We start from the raw sequence: 19,252 nt of genomic DNA, 5'->3' as shown, positions 1-19,252 counted from the left end.
AACTAGATGAGGAGTGCCTGAGTGGCTCAGTTGGTTAAGAGTCTGACTCTTGATTTTGGCTCAGGTCATGATCTCAAGGTCCTTGGGATTGAGCCCTGGGTTCAGTAGAGAGTCTGCTTGAAGATTTCTCTCCCTCTCTCTCTGCACCTCTCTGCCACTTGTGCATGCTTTCTCTAAATAAACAAGTAAATCTTTAAAAAATAAGTAAATAAAAAATAAATAAAAAACGAGATGACCTAGAAATAGAAATTAAAACTTTTCCTTAAAATTATTAGAAAGAAAAAAATTATTAGAAAGATCTAACATAGCTCACAGAATGAAAGGAAAAGATATACCAGTTACAAAAGGATAAAAGCTAGAATATAGCAACTTACTTAATGAACAGTCTCTTTGGGTGCCACTCTTCAAGTTTTACTATTTTCCAAACCGTATGGCTCTTTTTGACATTCACATTATCAGGAAAGTGGCAGAAGAGCAGAGATTGGGTTGTGTGTATGCAATGGATTTAATAGATGCAAACAAACAAACAAACAAAACACAACCCATTTGATTAAATCATTACTCATTTAAACCACATATTTTGGGAGGAGGGGCAAGATGGCTGAGGAGTAGGGTCCCCAACAAATTACCTAGATAACCTTCAAATCATCCTGAAAATCTACGAATTCGGCCTGAGATTTAAAGAGAGAGCAGCTGGAATGCTACAGTGAGAAGAGTTCGCGCTTCTATCAAGGTAGGAAGACGGGGGGGGGGGATAAACAAAAGGCATCCAAGGGGGAGGGGCCCCGCGAGGAGCTGGGCTAAGACCCGGGCGAGTGCCCCCAGGACAGGAAAGCTCCGTCCCAGAGAAGCAGGAGCTTCACCAATCTTCCTGGGCAGAAAGGCGCCCGCAGGGAGTTAGAGCAGGACCCCAGGAGGGCGGGGATGCCCTCAGGCTCCCTGGGACGCAAACAGACACCTGCGCGCCCAGGAGAGTGCGCCGTGATCCCTAAGGGCTGCAGTGCACACGCATTGACCCAGGAGCAGCTCGGGGGGCCTCGGGAGGCGGCTCCGTGGAGAGGCGGCTGCGCGGCCTGGAGCGCGAATCCAACAGCGCAGGGCCGGGAGCACTGGGCGCCGGGACACAGCCCAGGATCCGGCCTCCCCTCGGGACAGGCAGAGGCCGGGAAGGCCCAGGACCACAAGGACTCTCCTGCCCGGAGCTGAGCAGATCAGCGGCCCCGCCCCGGAGCCTCTAGGCCCTGCGGACGGAGAGCTCTGTAGATACTGCGGGAGCTGAATCCAGGGCTCCAGAGCTGGCCGCCGCCACTGTGATTGTTCCTCCTGGGGCCTCACGGGGTAAACAACCCCCACTGAGCCCTGCACCAGGCAGGGGCTTAGCAGCATCCCCAAGTGCTAACACCTGAAATCAGCACAACAGGCCCCTCCCCCAGAAGACCAACTAGAGGGACAAGTTCCAGGGGAAGTCAAGGGACTTAAAGTATACAGAATCAGAAGATACTCCCCCGTGTTTTTTGTTTTTTGTTTTTGTTTTTGTTTTTTTTTTTGCTTTTTGATTTCTGTTTGCTTCCCCCACCCTTTTTTCCCTTTCTCTTTCTCTTTTAATTCTCTTTTTTTTTCTTTTTTCTTCCTTTTTTTTCTTCCTTTTTTCTTTTTCTCTTTTCTTTCCTTCTTTCTCTCCTCTCTTTTTCTCCTTTTCCCAATACAACTTGTTTTTGGCCACTCTGCACTGAGCAAAATGACTAGAAGGAAAACCTCACCTCAAAAGAAAGAATCAGAAACAGTCCTCTCTCCCACAGAGTTACAAAATCTGGATTACAATTCAATGTCAGAAAGCCAATTCAGAAGCACTATTATAAAGCTACTGGTGGCTCTAGAAAAAAGCATAAAGGACTCAAGAGGAGACTTTATGACTGCAGAATTTAGATCCAATCAGGCAGAAATTAAAAATCAATGGAATGAGATGCAATCCAAACTAGAAGTCCTAACGATGAGGGTTAATGAGGTGGAAGAACGAGTGAGTGACATAGAAGACAAGTTGATGGCAAAGAGGGAAACTGAGGAAAAAAGAGACAAACAAAAGACCATGAAGACAGATTAAGGGAAATAAACGACAGCCTGAGGAAGAAAAGCCTACGTTTAATTGGGGTTCCCGAGGGCGCCGAAAGGGCCAGAGGGCCAGAATATGTATTTGAACAAATCATAGCTGAAAACTTTCCTAATCTGGGAAGGGAAACAGGCATTCAGATCCAGGAAATAGATCCCCCGCTAAAATCAATAAAACCCGTTCAACACCTCGACATTTAATAGTGAAGCTTGCAAATTCCAAAGATAAAGAGAAGATCCTTAAAGCAGCAAGAGACAGAAATCCCTGACTTTTATGGGGAGGAGTATTAGGGTAACAGCAGACCTCTCCACAGAGACCTGGCAGGCCAGAAAGGGCTGGCAGGATATATTCAGGGTCCTAAATGAGAAGAACATGCAACCAAGAATACTTTATCCAACAAGGCTCTCATTCAAAATGGAAGGAGAGATAAAGAGCTTCCAAGACAGGCAGGAACTGAAAGAATATGTGTGTGACCTCCAAACCAGCTCTGCAAGAAATTTTAAGAGGGACTCTTAAAATTCCCCTTTAAGAAGAAGTTCAGTGGAACAATCCACAAAAACAAGGACTGAATAGATATCATGATGACACTAAACTCCTATCTTTCAATAGTAACTCTGAACATGAACAGGCTTAATGACCCCATCAAAAGGCGCAGGGTTTCAGACTGGATAAAAAAGCAGGACCCATCTATTTGCTGTCTACAAGAGACTCATTTTAGACAGAAGGACACCTACAACCTGAAAATAAAAGGTTGGAGAACCATTAAACATTCGAATGGTCCTCAAAAGAAAGCAGGGGTAGCCATCCTTATATCAGATAAACTAAAATTTACCCCGAAGACTGTAGTGAGAGATGAAGAGGGACACTATCTCATACTTAAAGGATCTATCCAACAAGAGGACTTAACAATCCTCAATATATATGCCCCGACTGTGGGAGCTGCCAAATATTTAAATCAATTAATAGCCAAAGTGAGGACATACTTAGATAATAATACACTTATACTTGGTGACTTCAATCTAGCTCTTTCTACCCTCGATAGGTCTTCTAAGCACAACATCTCCAAAGAAACGAGAGCTTTAAATGATACACTGGACCAGATGGATTTCACAGATATCTACAGAACTTTACATCCAAACTCAACTGAATACACATTCTTCTCAAGTGCCCATGGAACTTTCTCCAGAATAGACCACATACTGGGTCACAAATCGGGTCTGAACCGATACCAAAGATTGGGATCATCCCCTGCATATTCTCAGACCATAATGCCTTGAAATTAGAACTAAATCACAACAAGAAGTTTGGAAGGACCTCAAACACGTGGAGGTTAAGGACCATCCTGCTAAAAGATGAAAGGGTCAACCAGGAAATTAAGGAAGAATTAAAAAGATTCATGGAAACTAATGAGAATAAAGATACAACCGTTCAAAATCTTTGGGATGCAGCAAAAGCAGTCCTAAGGGAGAAATACATCACAATACAAGCATCCATTCAAAAACTGGAAAGAACTCAAATACAAAAGCTAACCTTACACATAAAGGAGCTAGAGAAAAAAACAGCAAATAGATCCTACACCCAGCAGAAGAGATTTAATAAAGATTCGAGCAGAACTCAACGAAATCGAGACCAGAATAGCTGTGGAACAGATCAACAGAACCAGGAGTTGGTTCTTTGAAAGAATTAATAAGATAGATAAACCATTAGCCAGCCTTATTAAAAAGAAGAGAGAGAAGACTCAAATTAATAAAATCATGAATGAGAAAGGAGAGATCACTACCAACACCAAGGAAATACAAACGATTTTAAAAACATATTGTGAACAGCTATATGCCAATAAATCAGGCAATCTAGAAGAAATGGACGGATTCCTGGAAAGCCACAAACTACTAAAACTGGAAAAGGAAGAAACAGAAAACCTGAACAGGCCAATAACCAGGGAGGAAATTGAAGCAGTCATCCAAGACCTCCCAAGACACAAGAATCCAGGGCCAGATGGCTTCCCAGGGGAATTCTATCAAACGTTTAAAGAAGAAACCATACCTATTCTACTAAAGCTGTTTGGAAAGATAGAAAGAGATGGAGTACTTCCAAATTTGTTCTATGAGGCCGGCATCACCTTAATTCCAAAACCAGACAAAGACCCCACCAAAAAGGAGAATTACAGACCAATATCCCTGATGAACATGGATGCAAAAATTCTCAACAAGATACGAGCCAATAGGATCCAACAGTACATTAACAAGATTATTCACCATGACCGAGTAGGATTTATCCCCGGGAAACATGGCTCGTTCAACACTCGTAAAACAATCAATGTGATTCATCCTATCAGCAAGAGAAAAACCAAGAACCATATGATCCTCTCATTAGATGCAGAGAAAGCATTTGACAAAATACAGCATCCATTCCTGATCAAAACTCTTCAGAATGTAGGGATAGAGGGAACGTTCCTCAACATCTTAAAAGCCATCCATGAAAAGCCCACAGCAAATATCATTCTCAATGGGGAAGCACTGGGAGCCTTTCCCCTAAGATCAGGAACAAGACAGGGATGTCCACTCTCACCACTGCTATTCAACACAGTACTGGAAGTCCTAGCCTCAGCAATCAGACAACAAAAAGACATTAAAGGCATTCAAATTGGCAAAGAAGAAGTCAAACTCTCCCTCTTCGCCGATGACACGATACTCTACATAGAAAACCCAAAAGCCTCCACCCCAAGATTGCTAGAACTCATACAGCAATTTGGCAGCGCGGCAGGATACAAAATCAATGCCCAGAAATCAGTGGCTTTTCTATACACAAACAATGAGACAGAAGAAAGAGAAATTAAGCAGTCAATCCCATCTACAATTGCACCCTAAAGCATAAGATACCTAGGAATAAACCTAACCAAAGAGGTAAAGGATGTATACCCTCAAAACTATAGAACACTTCTGAAAGAAATTGAGGAAGACACAAAGAGGTGGAAAAATATTCCATGCTCATGGACTGGCAGAATTAATATTGTGAAAATGTCCATGTTACCCAGGGCAATTTACACGTTTAATGCAATCCCTATCAAAATACCATGGACTTTCTTCAGAGTTAGAACAAATCATCTTAAGATTTGTGTGGAATCAGAAAAGACCCCGAATAGCTAGGGGAATTTTAAAAAAGAGAACCATATCTGGGGGCATCACAATGCCAGATTTCAGGTTGTACTACAAAGCTGTGGTCATAAGACAGTGTGGTACTGGCACAAAAACAGACACATAGATCAATGGAACAGAATAGAGAACCCAGAAGTGGACCCTGAACTTTATGGTCAACTAATATTCGATAAAGGAGGAAAGACTATCCATTGGAAGAAAGACAGTCTCTCCAATAAATGGTGCTGGGAAAATTGGACATCCACATGCAGAAGAATGAAACTAGAGCACTCTCTCACCATACACAAAGATAAACTCAAAATGGATGAAAGATCTAAATATGAGACAAGATTCCATCAAAATCCTAAGGAGAACACAGGCAACACCCTTTTTGAACTCGGCCACAGTAACTTCTTGCATGACACATCCACGAAGGCAAAAGAAACAAAAGCAAAAATGAACTATTGGGACTTCATCAAGATAAGAAGCTTTTGCACAGCAAAGGATACAGTCAACAAAACTAAAAGACAACCTACAGAATGGGAAAAGATATTTGCAAATGACATATCAGATAAAGGGCTAGTTTCCAAGATCTATAAAGAACTTATTAAACTCAACACCAAAGAAACAAACAATCCAATCATGAAATGGGCAAAAGACATGAACAGAAATCTCACAGAGGAAGACATAGACATGGCCAACATGCATATGAGAAAATGCTCTGCATCACTTGCCATCAGGGAAATACAAATCAAAACCACAATGAGATACCACCTCACACCAGTGAGAATGGGGCAAATTAACAAGGCAGGAAACAACAAATGTTGGAGAGGAAGTGGAGAAAGGGGAACCCTCTTACACTGTTGGTGGGAATGTGAACTGGTGCAGCCACTCTGGAAAACTGTGTGGAGGTTCCTCAAAGAGTTAAAAATAGACCTGCCCTACGACCCAGCAATTGCACTGTTGGGGATTTACCCCAAAGATACAAATGCAATGAAACGCTGGGACACCTGCACCCCGATGTTTATAGCAGCAATGGCCACGATAGCCAAACTGTGGTTGGAGCCTCGGTGTCCAACGAAAGATGAATGGATAAAGAAGATGTGGTTTATGTATACAATGGAATATTACTCAGCTATTAGAAATGACAAATACCCACCATTTGCTTCAACGTGGATGGAACTGGAGGGTATTATGCTGAGTGAAGTAAGTCAGTCAGAGAAGGACAAACATTATATGTTCTCATTCATTTGGGGAATATAAATAATAGTGAAAGGGAATATAAGGGAAGGGAGAAGAAATGTGTGGGTAATATCAGAAAGGGAGACAGAAAGTAAAGACTGCTAACTCTGGGAAACGAACTAGGGGTGGTAGAAGGGGAGGAGTGCGGGTGGTGGGAGTGAATGGGTGACGGGCACTGGGGTTTATTCTGTATGTTAGTAAATTGAACACCAATAAAAAATAAATTAAAAAAAATAAAAATAAAAATAAAAATGGACTTGAAGAGTGACAAGCAAGACGGTGGAATGGGAGTTTTCTACCATGTCCTCACAGAAGCATCAATCTTTAAAACTAGCAATGGACGAGATTACCTTTGTGTAATCTGGATTCAGGACTTAGATAATGGACATTACGTTCCGGATGCTACTTTTGAAGTTTTACATTGTTTTCCATTTCTGCTCTGTTGAGATTCCACTCAAGAAATGTAGCATACTGTTGAAGCGAAAAATCTGAGAATAGATGCATTGAAGAGGATAAGAAAAGTTTCACTTTACCTGTGTCATCCTTCCCAAAGGAGTCACAGCTTATTGCCAAGAGAGATTCACTTGGCCTGCAGTTTTTCTACTAGGGGATTGTGAGAGCAGTGAATGAGCACTTAAGTTTCTTGCCATATAGGATGCTGCCCTAGAGGCCTGCTTTTTTCTCATCATACGTAGAATCCTGAAGTAATCAGCACAGCAAAGTGGTTGAGAAAGGCTGGAAGCAGTTAAGAGATGGGACTCACAGCAACCAGAGCTCAGAAGTCATCAAAGAACCACAGATCTGACTGACTAACCACTTTAGAGGCTCCATGCTTAGAATCCTGAAGTAATCAGCACAGCAAAGTGGTTGAGAGAGGCTGGAAGCTGGTAAGAGATGTGAGGACTCATAACAACCAGGGCTCACAAATCATCATAGAACCACAGATCTGACTAACTAGCCACTTTAGAGACTCCCACCAAGAAGCCTGCCTATAAACCAGTGGGAACATCTTCCTACAGATTCTTCTAACTGGCTCATGGACACTTAGAATGTTCTGGCTGCCTTACCCACTCTTCCTGTAACTATATCACCTACATTTCATGTGCTCCATGGATGGTGAGTTGCAAGCCTTTGCATATGACTTGTGATTCTGCAGAAAGCCAGATAAGCTCTGCATGATCAGGAGAAGGCATATGACTCGAGCATTTCAGGTATTGCTCTAGGGAAAGTGAGAAGTTATCAGTCAGCACCTGGCCTGGCTTTGTGAGATCAAGAGAAGGCATATAATATTAAGAATTCTCACTAAAGCAGTAATCAGAGATGTGGAGCTATGGCATATATAGAAAAGATCTAAGAGAGCTTTAGAATTTATTCCTGGATTGACTAGTAAAGGCATTTCTCTCCTGAGGGCCCTCAGTAAAGACTGGAGAAGGTAACTTCTTAGAATAAAAGACAGCAATGCAAAAACATCAGGGAATAAGGAAAATCAAGGAAATATGACACCACCAAATAAGCACATTAATTTTCCATTTACCATCCTAAGAAATAGAGTCTATAAATTGCCTGGAAAGGAATTAAACATTATTTTAAGGAAGCTCAGCAGCTATAAGAGAACGCAGATGGATAGTGAAATCAGGAAAAGAACAAATGAACAAAATGAGAGGTTCAACAGAGAAATGGAACTCAAAATTCTAGAGCTGAAGTATATGGTAAACAAAATAAAAACTGTAATTAATAGTATCAACAACAGACTTGATCAAACAGAAGAAAATATTTGTGAACTCAGAAATAAGTCACTTAAAAATATCCAGTCAGAAGAGAAAAAAGGAAAAAAAAATGAATGAAAAGGAATGAACACAGCCTACTGAGTTTATGACATCATTCTCTTAAACTAATATATGCCTGTGGTAGCCGCTGAGCCCCTCCGAGCTGCTCCCGGGTCAATGCGTGCCCGCTGCAGTCCTTTAGGGAGCTCGGCGCACTCTCCTGGGCGCAGGTGTCTGTTAGTGTCCCAGGGAGCCTGAGGGCATCCCCGCCCTTCCTGGAGTCCTGCTCCAACTCCCTGCGAGTGCCTTTCCACCCGGGAAGATTGGTGTAGCTCCTGCTTCTCTGGGATGGAGCTTTCCTGTCCTGGGGGCACTCGCCCTGGTCTTAGCCCGGCTTCTCGCGGGGCCCCTCCCCCTTGGATCCTTTTTGTTTCTTTAATTCCCCCCCCCCCCCCCCCCCCCCCCCCGTCTTCCTACCTTGATAGAAGCGCGAACTCTTCTCACTGTAGCATTCCAGCTGTTCTCTCTTTAAATCTCAGGCTGAATTCGTAGATTTTCAGGGTGATTTGAAGGTTATCTAGGTAATTTGGTGGGGACAGGTGATTTGGGGACCCTACTCTTCCACAATCTTGCCTCTCCCCAAGTAGGGACTTTCTATGATTATGGTTCTTACTTATATTATTTCCGTATCTTTTAACTGCTCTCTCCCCTTCTATTCATGCCCTCTTAAACAGTTTATTCTCAACATAGCTGCCAGAGTAATTTTTAAAAAATAGTTAGATCATGTTACTCCTGTGTTTAAAACCTTCCAATGGCTCCTATCTCAGCATAAAAACCAAAGTTCTTACAAAGGCTTACAGGGTTTTATGATCAGACTTTGCCTCCTCTGCTCTACTTATTTCTCAGTCAGCTTCAATTACACTGGCTTCCTTGCTTTTATTCAAACATATCAGATATGCTTCTGCCTTAAAGTTTTTGTTCATGCTGTTTCCTCTCCTTGGAGTACTATGCCTAGCTAAAACTCTGTCACTTCTTTCAAGTCTTTTCTCAAATCTCAATGAGACATATCCTGACTACCATATTTAATTCAGCCTCCTCTAGTCCCCTCACTATCTTAAAACTGAATCCTTCCACAGGACTGCTGCCTCTGGAAACTAACTGTAGCTGCCACCAAGTTGGTTTCTTTGTAGTCTCTGTTTCTTTGGGTAATTGGTTTCCCTTTCTAAGTCTGGGATAGATGGAGCTCAGGTAATAAGCCATTACCATAGTCATAGAGGGGCTGAGAAATCAAGTGTCTGTTATTTTCTGCTTGTATAGTAGAAGGCCACTCTGTCTCTACATTTGGGGTTTTTATCAAAGAAAGGAGTTATAATACTGGAGAGCTAAGAAAAAGAAAACCACAGTTTTCTATAACGCCGCCATTCTTTTCTCCTAGGAATCCTGTTACGGGTAGATTGGAATTCTTTTACTTCTCCCTTATGTCTCTCTCTCTCTCTCTCTCTCTCTTTTAATTTTTATTTATTCATGAGGTACACAGAGAGAGAGACAGAGGCATAGGCAGAGGAAAAAGCAGGCTCCCTGTAGGGAGCCCAATGCAGGACTTGATCCCAGAATCCTGGGATCACACCCTGAGTCAAAGGCAGATGCTTAACTGTTGACCCACACAGGCATCCCCTCCCAGGCATCCCCTCCCTTATGTCTCTTAAGTAGTCTTTCATACTTGGGTTACTCTTTTGCTCTGATTACATTATGGAGTGATTTATTCAGTACTACCTTGCTATTATTTTTCTCTTGAATTCTGCCCAACATGTATCTTTTCTGTTGAGGTTTGTTATTTTTTCCCCACTGCTGTTATTTTTTGACATCTTAAAAATTGTGGTAAAATATTCATAACATAAAATGAACATTTCAACCATTTTTTTTAAGAGTGTAATCCAGTGGCATTAAGTATATTCACAGTGTTGGCAGCAACCTTCATGAGTATTCGACTCTGGAATTTTTCATCATCCCAAACAGAGACTCTGTAGCTCTTAGGTAACTCCCCATTCCCCCTTCTTTCAGCCCTTGGGAACCTTTCTTCTTTATTTATGAATTTTCCTATTCTAGGTACCTCATGTAAATAGAATCATGCAGTATTTGCTCTTTTGGCTTATTTTACTTAAGATAATGTTTTCAAAGCTCATCCATTTTGTAGAATGTATCAAAATTTCATTTATTTTAATGTTGAATACCATTCCTTTATATATACATATTACATTTCATTTTTCTATTAAACCATCAATGGACACTTTCTTCATAATACTTTTCATTTGGAAAATTTCTCATTGGTTCTTCTGTCCACATTCATTGTCTCTTGTTTTATTTGTGTTTGCCTGTGTTTCATACTTTTCCTTTTTTATTTTTAAAAAGATTTTATTTATTTATTTGGCAGAGAGAGAGAGCAAGCACAAGCAGGGGGAGAGGTAGGCAGAGAGAGAGGGAGAAGCAGCTTCCTCGCTGAGCAGGGAGCTCATAGGGCTCAATCCCAGGACCCTTGGATCATGATTTGAGCCAAAGGCAGATACTTAACCAACTGAGCCACTCAGGGGCCTGCCATACTTTTCCTTTTTAAAATGGAAGTTATTCATTTCTCTAAACATTATAAACATATAAAAATGTTTATCAGATTTTTATAATATTCTGAAAAGATTTTTTTAATATTATTTTTAAGCCTTGACATTATATTTTCATATGTTTTACAATATTGGCTTTTGGAAATGAAAGATTTTGTTTTTCCTTCCCTTCTCTTCTTCTGAGCACATCCCTCTAGTGCTTCTGCAGTTACCTCTGCCTGCTCCTAAAGCCCCCGTGTAGAACCAAGTCTTAAAACAGAATGCTAGATCTCCTTCCCTAGAGCTATTTGGGGCTATGGCAGATCCTGACCTTAGGCTGAGGGGAGGAGGGGACTGCTTCAGGTCCAATCTGTTTAGCCCTTGAGCTTGCTAAAAGCCATAGTTCCAAGTGAGGTTCAGTAGGAATTTTTTTCTACTTGGCCTGTGGAAAAATGTGTTTGTAATAATTCTATATATGTATTTTAAGAGTCTGTGATACTGATTGTGTATTATGATCTAAGAAAAATAAGTTAGTTTTAGTTTAAACTTAGATTAGTATAAATTGAGGTGAATCCAAAACCTTATGGTTTTAAAATACGAACATTTTAAATTTCCCATGGGTCTCCCTAGTTAAAATAGCTGAACATGTAATAGATGAAACTTTCTCCTTTATTCCATACATCATTTCTGCTTTAATCTTACAAACCACAGCACTCTTATAACATCTCCATGTCTGTTTCCATAGGGTCAAGTTTAAATCTCTTAACCTTGCCCTGACAATACCTTTCTATCTTTTCAGTTTCCCATGTGTCCCCAGCATGAATCTTTTTTAATATGTTAAAAAGTTTTGCTCATTATTTCTCTGTACCTTTTTCATAGCTTGTTAGAGCCAACAGGGCTCTTTCTATCTCCTTGCCTTTCAGACCTAACCTTTCTTTAGGAACATTACTTCCTTCATGATGCTTTATCTGATCATCAGTTTGCAGTGAACTCTGTCCTTCAGAACTGCACTAGAACTCATAGTTGATACCACATAGCACCTATTTGTGCTTAAATTATATTTAAGTTTTGTCATTAAGATTGTAATTTCTCGTCCCGTACCTCCTTGACTCCCCTCTCCCGACTGAAGCCCCGGGGGACTGAAGCGAGACAGGGGGACCATGTTCCGATGCAAGTTGATGACCCTCAACTACCACAACCTGGCTGGCTTCAACTGCAAAGATGAAACAGAATTTAGAAACTCTATTGTTTGGCTTGAAGACCAGAAAATCAGACACTACAAGATCGAAGAGAGAGGTGATTTAAGAAACATCCACAGCAGTGACTGGCCCAAGTTCTTTGAAAAATATCTCAGAGATGTTAACTGTCTTCTCAAGATTCAAGATTGACAAGATGCAATTGACTGGCTTCTTGGTTTAGCTGTTAGACTTGAATGTGGAGATAATGCTGAAAAATACAAGGACTTGGCACCTGATAATACAAAAATGCTGACAATGCAGCTAAAGATGCTGAGCTATTTATCAATTTGGATGTAAATAATCCTGATTTTAAGGCTGGCTTTGGCTAACCTTCTTCAGATTCAGCGTCCTGATGATTACCTGGTAATGCTTAAGGCAATTCACGTTTTGGTCCAGGAGTGCCTGACACAAGATGCAGTTGCTAAAGCAAACCAAACAAAAGAGGGCTTGCCTGTTGCAATAGATAAACACAGTCTTGGTTTTGACACAGGAGATGCAGTTCATAATGAAACTGCTCAAATTCTGCAATTGCTGAATATAGCTCAGAGAGCTACAGAAAAAAAAAATTAATGAAGCCATAGTAGCTGTTCAGGCAATTATTGCTGATCCAAAGACAAACCACAGACTGGAGAAAGTTGGAAGATGAATGTTTTAGGATTTCAGCTTCTCACCTACTTAGTATAATTGGGAACCATGTTATGCTCTGGCATGTATTTGGAAATCAAATGTCACATTTTTGAGGGAAGAATCCTAGAAAATTGACTATGTTCTTGAGATTTACCATCATTCCTTTTTCTTTAATAAAGTTCAGGAAAGTGGGAAAAAATTGTAATTTGTCTGATTGTTTCTATAAATCTCCTGATTATCTTTATAGCATTAACACATATAAAAATAATTTCAGAAATTAACATTTATACCCAGTTATCCAGTAGTTTGGAGAAATAAAGGATGGCTTATCATTCAGTTCAGTTTTGCGTAGGAAGTCATTAAGACTTCCTCTTTTTCAGGTCTGGCATTTGCCATTGGCTGTACTCTTCATCTGAGAAGTTCAGCATGACTTACTTTTTAAAAATTAAAGTAAAAAAAAATTAAAGTAAATTAAACCATTTATTTAAAAAGTATTGTAGTAGTACTTGAAATAATTGGTCAAGTTGAGTCTAGGAATCACTACCTTGGATGCTAATGACACAAGGAAAAAAATGTATCACATTTTACTCTCACAAAGTCCTTGATGAAAGCTTTTATTTTAATCAGCTTATAAATTTGATGAATATGGATAATGCTCTGGCATCATTCCAAGAAGATTCTTTTTATCTGCTGAAATAAAGCACACAAAATAAAATAATAAAGCCATAAAACATCATCAAGTAACTTTATTCATTGACACTTGATATTAATGCATTGAGTCATCTTTGAATACAGTGTGGTTTGTCAGCTATCTTCCTGTGTAAAGTCATAATACATAATGCTAATTTTGTGAAATACACTTACCTTTGCACTTTCCAAGTGGTTGATTGTGGCTAATAAATCAGAATTATGGGTTCTAATCACCTTAGCATATCAGTATTTAAAATTTTTAGTCCAGAAAATACTTCATTATCTCTCACAACTGGCATAAGCATTGTAAAAATATTATCAAGTGGTGCCCCTCCTTTGAATAACCTTTCAGTAACTTTTCATTCATTTTACTTAAGATCTGGAATGTTTAGTATCATTTGAAAAGGCTGGTTGAGAGCTGGCCTCAGCATACCAGCCTTTTTAAAGTTCTTGTTTATCATGAAATTCTTTCCCTTATCGGTGGCTTCTTGTATACTGTTTCCTCTGCAGGTGGCACTATACCTGTTTCTCTTCTTCCCTACACACTTCCTCCCTATACATTTTTCCTGTTATGACCTTTTGCATCTTTTGGGCCTTAACACTTGTTTAGAGAAGATTTCACTGATCCTTTTTAAAAATCATGTCCCCCAGCTAAAATCACTGGTTGTACACTTTAATTTCCTTCTTAGATTCATCACTGTTTATATCAATATGTTGTGATTATTTGTTGATTCTTTCTCCAGACAAGATCCCTATCTTTATATTTTTAATTGTTTTTAAATTTTTTATTGGTGTTCAATTTGCCAACATAATAGAATAACACCCAGTGCTCATCCCGTCAAGTGCCTACCTCAGTGCCCGTCACCCAGTCACCCCCAGCCCCCGCCCACCTCCCCTTCCACCACGCCTAGTTCATTTCCCAGAGTTAGGAGTCTTTCATTTCTGTCTCCCTTTCTGATATTTCCCACACATTTCATCTCCCTTCCCTTATATTCCCTTTCAGTATTATTTATATTCCCCAAATGAATGAGACCATATAATGTTTGTCCTTCTCTGATTGACTTATTTCACTCAGCATAATACCCTCCAGTTCCATCCACGTCGAAGCAAATGGTGGGTATTTGTTGTTTCTTTTTTCTTTTCTTTTCTTTTCTTTTCTTTTTCTTTTTCTTTTTCTTTTTCTTTTTCTTTTTCTTTTTCTTTTCTCTTCTCTTCTCTTCTTTTTTGCAACAAGAAGAAAACACTAGTTTATTTTTTTAAATAATAAATTTATTTTTTATTGGTGTTCAGTTTGCCAACATACAGAATAACACCCAGTGCTCATCCCGTCAAGTGCCCCCCTCAGTGCCCGTCACCTATTCACCCCCACCCCCCGCCCTCCTCCCCTTCCACCACCCCTAGTTCGTTTCCCAGAGTTAGGAGTCTTTATGTTCTGTCTCCCTTTCTGATATTTCCTACCCATTTCTTCTCCCTTCCCTTCTATTCCCTTTCACTATTATTTATATTCCCCAAATGAATGAGAACATACAATGTTTGTCCTTCTCTGATTGACTTATTTCACTCAGCATAATACCCTCCAGGTCCATCCACGTTGAAGCAAATGGTGGGTATTTGTCATTTCTAATGGCTGAGTAATATTCCATTGTATACATAAACCACATCTTCTTTATCCATTCCTCTTTCGATGGACACCGAGGCTCCTTCCACAGTTTGGCTGTTGTGGACATTGCTGCTGTAAACATCGGGGAGCAGGTGTCCTGGCGTTTCACTGCATCTGTATCTTTGGGGTAAATCCCCAACAGTGCAATTGCTGGGTCGTAGGGCAGGTCTATTTTTAACTCTTTGAGGAACCTCCACACAGTTTTCCAGAGTGGCTGCACCAGTTCACATTCTCACCAACAGTGCAGGAGGGGTCCCCTTTCTCCGCATCCTCTCCAACATTTGTTGTTTCCTGCCTTGTTAATTTTCCCCGTTCTCACTGGTGTGAGGTGGTATCTCATTGTGGTTTTGATTTGTATTTCCCTGATGGCAAGAGATGCGGAGCATTTCCTCATGTGCTTGTTGGCCATGTCTGTGTCTTCCTCTGTGAGATTTCTGTTCATGTCTTTTGCCCATTTCATGATTGGATTGTTTGTTTCTTTGGTGTTGAGTTTAATAAGTTCTTTATAGATCTTGGAAACTAGCCCTTTATCTGATACGTCATTTGCAAATATCTTCTCCCATTCTGTAGGTTGTCTTTTAGTTTTGTTGACTGTTTCTTTTGCTGTGCAAAAGCTTCTTTTTTTTTTTTTGTGCAAAAGCTTCTTATCTTGATGAAGTCCCAATAGTTCATTTTTGCTTTTGTTTCTCTCTCTCTCTCTCTCTCTCTCTCTCTCTCTCTCTCTTTTTGGTTCTGCAGGCTGACTTTTATTTTTTTATTTTTATTTTTTTATAAATGTATTTTTTATTGGTGTTCAATTTGCCAACATATAGAATTACACCCAGTGCTCATCCCGTCAAGTGCCCACCTCAGTGCCCGTCACCCAGTCACCTCCACCCCCTACCCACCTCCCCTTCCACCACCCTTAGTTCATTTCCCAGAGTTAGGAGTCTTTCATGTTCTGTCTCCCTTTCTGATATTTCCCACTCATTTTTTCTCCTTTCCCCTTTATTCCCTTTCACTATTTTTTTATATTCCCCAAATCAAGGTCCCTATCTTCCGATGAGACCTTATCTGGTCCCTATCTCTGAAGATATGGACCTTGTCCACTTTTGTTCACTGATAAATCCTTGGCAGTTAGCACAGGGACTGACACCATACTGGATGGGACTAAGGGAACCCCAGCATCTTTCTGATACTTACCAAGATCAGAATTCTTCTACCAGACCCAGAATTCCTCTACTGACACAATTTTCAAAGGAAATACAATACCCATATAAGGGAGAGTTTATAAAATGTTTCAAAAACCAGTGCCTGGGTGCCCTTTATCCCATTTTCATCAGATCTTTTATACCAAGAGCAGGAGCTAATTTGCATTACTAGTAAATGTTAAAGGACATTAATAATTTAAAAAATTAATTTAAGCAAGATGTGGGCAGTATATGGCCTTAAAGAAAAAAGCCTAAAAAAGTCTTTTTAAAAAGTTAGTTTTACTTTTTTTTAAGGATTTTATTTATTTATTTGAGAGAGAGAAATAAGCAGGGGTAGCAGCAGAGGGAGAAGAGGCAGCAGGCCTCCTGCTGAGCAGGTAGTCCAATGTGGGGCTCAATCTCAGGACCCTGGTATCATGACCTGAGCCAAAGGTAGACGCTTAACCATCTGAGCCACCCAGGTGCCCCTTAAAAAACTGTTGTAAAGACAGTATTTCTAGGGATGCCTGGGTGGCTCAGTTGAGCGTCTGCCTTTGGCTCAGGGCATGATCCTGGAGTCCTGGGATTGAGTCCCACATTGGGCTCTCCATGGGGAGCCTCCCTGCCTCTGTCTCTCTCTCCATGTGTCTCATGAATAAATAAATAGAATCTTAAAAAAAAATAAAGACAGTATTTCTGAAAGTAAAATTGAGGACTTACATAGAAAACGCAGATGTTTTTATGTTAATTTAGTTCATTTAAATATTGCAGTATATTATGGCAAAGAGTCTAAAGTCGGTTGGGTGTAACTCTCCTTTGTATTTGCATGAATTTAAAGTTTGAGTTACACACATTGAAAAGGTCAGTAGATAGCACTCTGGTATTTTATGAAAGATAATGTGGCTATTTGTTGTGGCTCTGGTTCTAGGCAGTATGAAACTGTGGTTCCACTTGAAGATTCTATTGTGACTGAGGTTACAGCAACTCTACAAGAATGGGCCAGTCTATGGAAACAACTCTATGTGGTAAGTATTGATAACTAGCTTACTAGATCATTAAAGTTCTATTATGAAAAAAGAATTATCTTATATATGCCAATTACAAATTTTTAGATTTATGAATAATCACAACTTTTCAATGTTCCTAATATTAACTGAAACATTGTATACTGAGTGTTGTTCAACCTGAAGAAAACACATTATTCGTATGCCTCCGGTCCCTCTATGCTATCCTAGTCACTAGAATGAATATAAGTTCCATAACACCAGGAATTTTAGCTGCCTTACTGCTGGAGCCCCAGAAGCTTTCATAAAACAGGTGTTTACTGAATGAATGTACAGACTTAAGAGTTTCATTGTGTACCTAAAGGTGAGTAAAGGCCAAGAAGTTGTCTCAACAGTTTCTTACAGCTACTAAGCTTAAAGGGTATGCTATATAGGACATGTTTCTCTAAGCCCACAATTAATAGAAAGAATAGTAAAAACCTAGTCCATATACTCTGGAAGCATAGAGTGAATGGAGGACACAAAATCTAGGCTAAAAATAAGTGTCAAGGTTTGGGTTCTGTTTATTCCATCTGAACATTCTGTTATACTCCTCTTACTAATCACAACAAAAATCCTGGACAAAACCCATAAATCATCTACCAGAAAACTCTGAAAGAAAAGGAAGGTGGAGTGACTAGGGACCTTTGAACTCAAGGATTGAGTGAGGTCCCTGATTGTTGTTTTTTCTTGCCTCTCATATACTTTGGTCTGGGCTCTAGAGAAGCCCACCACTTGGAATACTAATGGGTGCACACAGAAAGCACCAAAGAAAACCTTTTCCTTTTAGCCAAAGGATGACCCAGCAAAACAGAAACCTTTTTTCCCCTTCATATCAGACCAGTTATGTGCAGAGGTTGTAATAAGGTTTGAGTGAAGCACATGTCATATAGTGGCATCAACACTCAATCACCATGCTTATGAACTACAAAAGGATCAAGACAGAAACCTTTTAATTTTAACCTATCCTTTCTGTTCTCTAGAGAACATTGCAATAAAAGCTGCACCCCCTTGTACCCACCCAACAGGCATTACAGTAGTGGAATTGGTGATCAGAACTTCCATCTTACACACACTCTTCCCCACACCTGCAATAACAAGATGTCCCTTTCCAATGGAACCTCAGGCCAAACTCTGACCTTCTACCCCTTCCTGCTGTGGTAATGAGGCAGTACCTCTCTTGAGTGGGGCTTGTAGGAGGATTCCAACTGCAACTTCACGAGTACTTGCAAGGTGGCACCTTCCTCAGCAGAGCCTGTGGGTGGGACTCTGGATTTCACAACTACCCAGTGTTAACAAGGTGATGCCCTTATTTTACAGAGTTCTGTGGGCAAAACTCTGACTTCCTCCTGTGCTCTGAAGTAAGGAAGAAGCATCCTTCTACAGAGGACCCTGTGGTTAGAGCTCTTGATTTCCACTTCCCCTGTAATAATAAGTGGGTCCCTCCCAAGCTGAGCCTGTAGGCAGGACTGACTCACATCTCCCCAATTAATGAGACAGTGCCCTTCTCTAGTACACCATGTCAAGAATACCCTGTTTTTCATCCTTGTCCTGCTGAAATAAGGCAGTGCTTTTCCCCACCCAAATCCATGCAGAGTGTAAGTAAAGTGGAGTTCTGCTATCTACATAACACACAAATGGGGGAAACTAGAAGAGTACTGGAAAGACTTTATATACTAAATTGACATTTAAATTGACAGTCCACAAAAGTGAGCCTAGGATTACATTCTGAAGCTAAGCTGGTTGACCTGCTAATTAAAAGATTTAAATAGGACTCCTAATGTCATAGGATAATACTTAAAATGTCCAGTGTACAGACCAAATTTCCTTGTTATACGAAGAATCTCGACTCTAATAAGAAAAGAAAATCAACAATGCCAACTTCGAAATGACACAGATGTTTGAATCATCAGCAAGGATCTTAAAGCTGTTTTTGTAAAATTGCTCCACTAAACAATTAGAGACACTCTTGAAACAAATGAAAA

At 40.2% G+C, this 19,252-nt stretch overlaps 1 protein-coding gene, 1 non-coding gene and 1 pseudogene across 15 annotated transcripts in view; 2 read left to right on the top strand and 1 right to left on the bottom strand.

The window, feature by feature from the left end:
- DOCK3 (dedicator of cytokinesis 3) overlaps positions 1-19,252 on the top strand; it is a 508,844-nt gene that overhangs the window by 178,460 nt on the left and 311,132 nt on the right. For 11 of the 14 annotated variants that reach the window (XM_035702455.2, XM_035702450.2, XM_025456001.3 and 8 more), the window contains one exon: positions 17,153-17,249. In XM_035702455.2, the coding sequence (XP_035558348.2) occupies positions 17,153-17,249 (97 nt within the window). Of the gene's footprint in view, positions 1-17,152; positions 17,250-18,587; positions 18,665-19,252 lie in introns of those variants that run through there. The other 3 variants (XM_049097944.1, XM_049097945.1, XM_049097948.1) reach the window with 2 other exon arrangements.
- Positions 11,024-12,916, top strand: LOC112665847 (RNA transcription, translation and transport factor protein-like; annotated as a pseudogene).
- LOC112666132 (small nucleolar RNA U13) lies at positions 18,101-18,204 on the bottom strand. Its single transcript, XR_003140757.1, has one exon. It is a non-coding gene; the product is annotated as a small nucleolar RNA U13 (small nucleolar RNA).

The sequence above is a fragment of the Canis lupus genome, chromosome 20 (genome assembly GCF_003254725.2).
Source record: "Canis lupus dingo isolate Sandy chromosome 20, ASM325472v2, whole genome shotgun sequence".
Lineage (NCBI taxonomy): Eukaryota > Metazoa > Chordata > Mammalia > Carnivora > Canidae > Canis > Canis lupus.
This window is presented reverse-complemented; position numbering and strand designations above follow the sequence as displayed.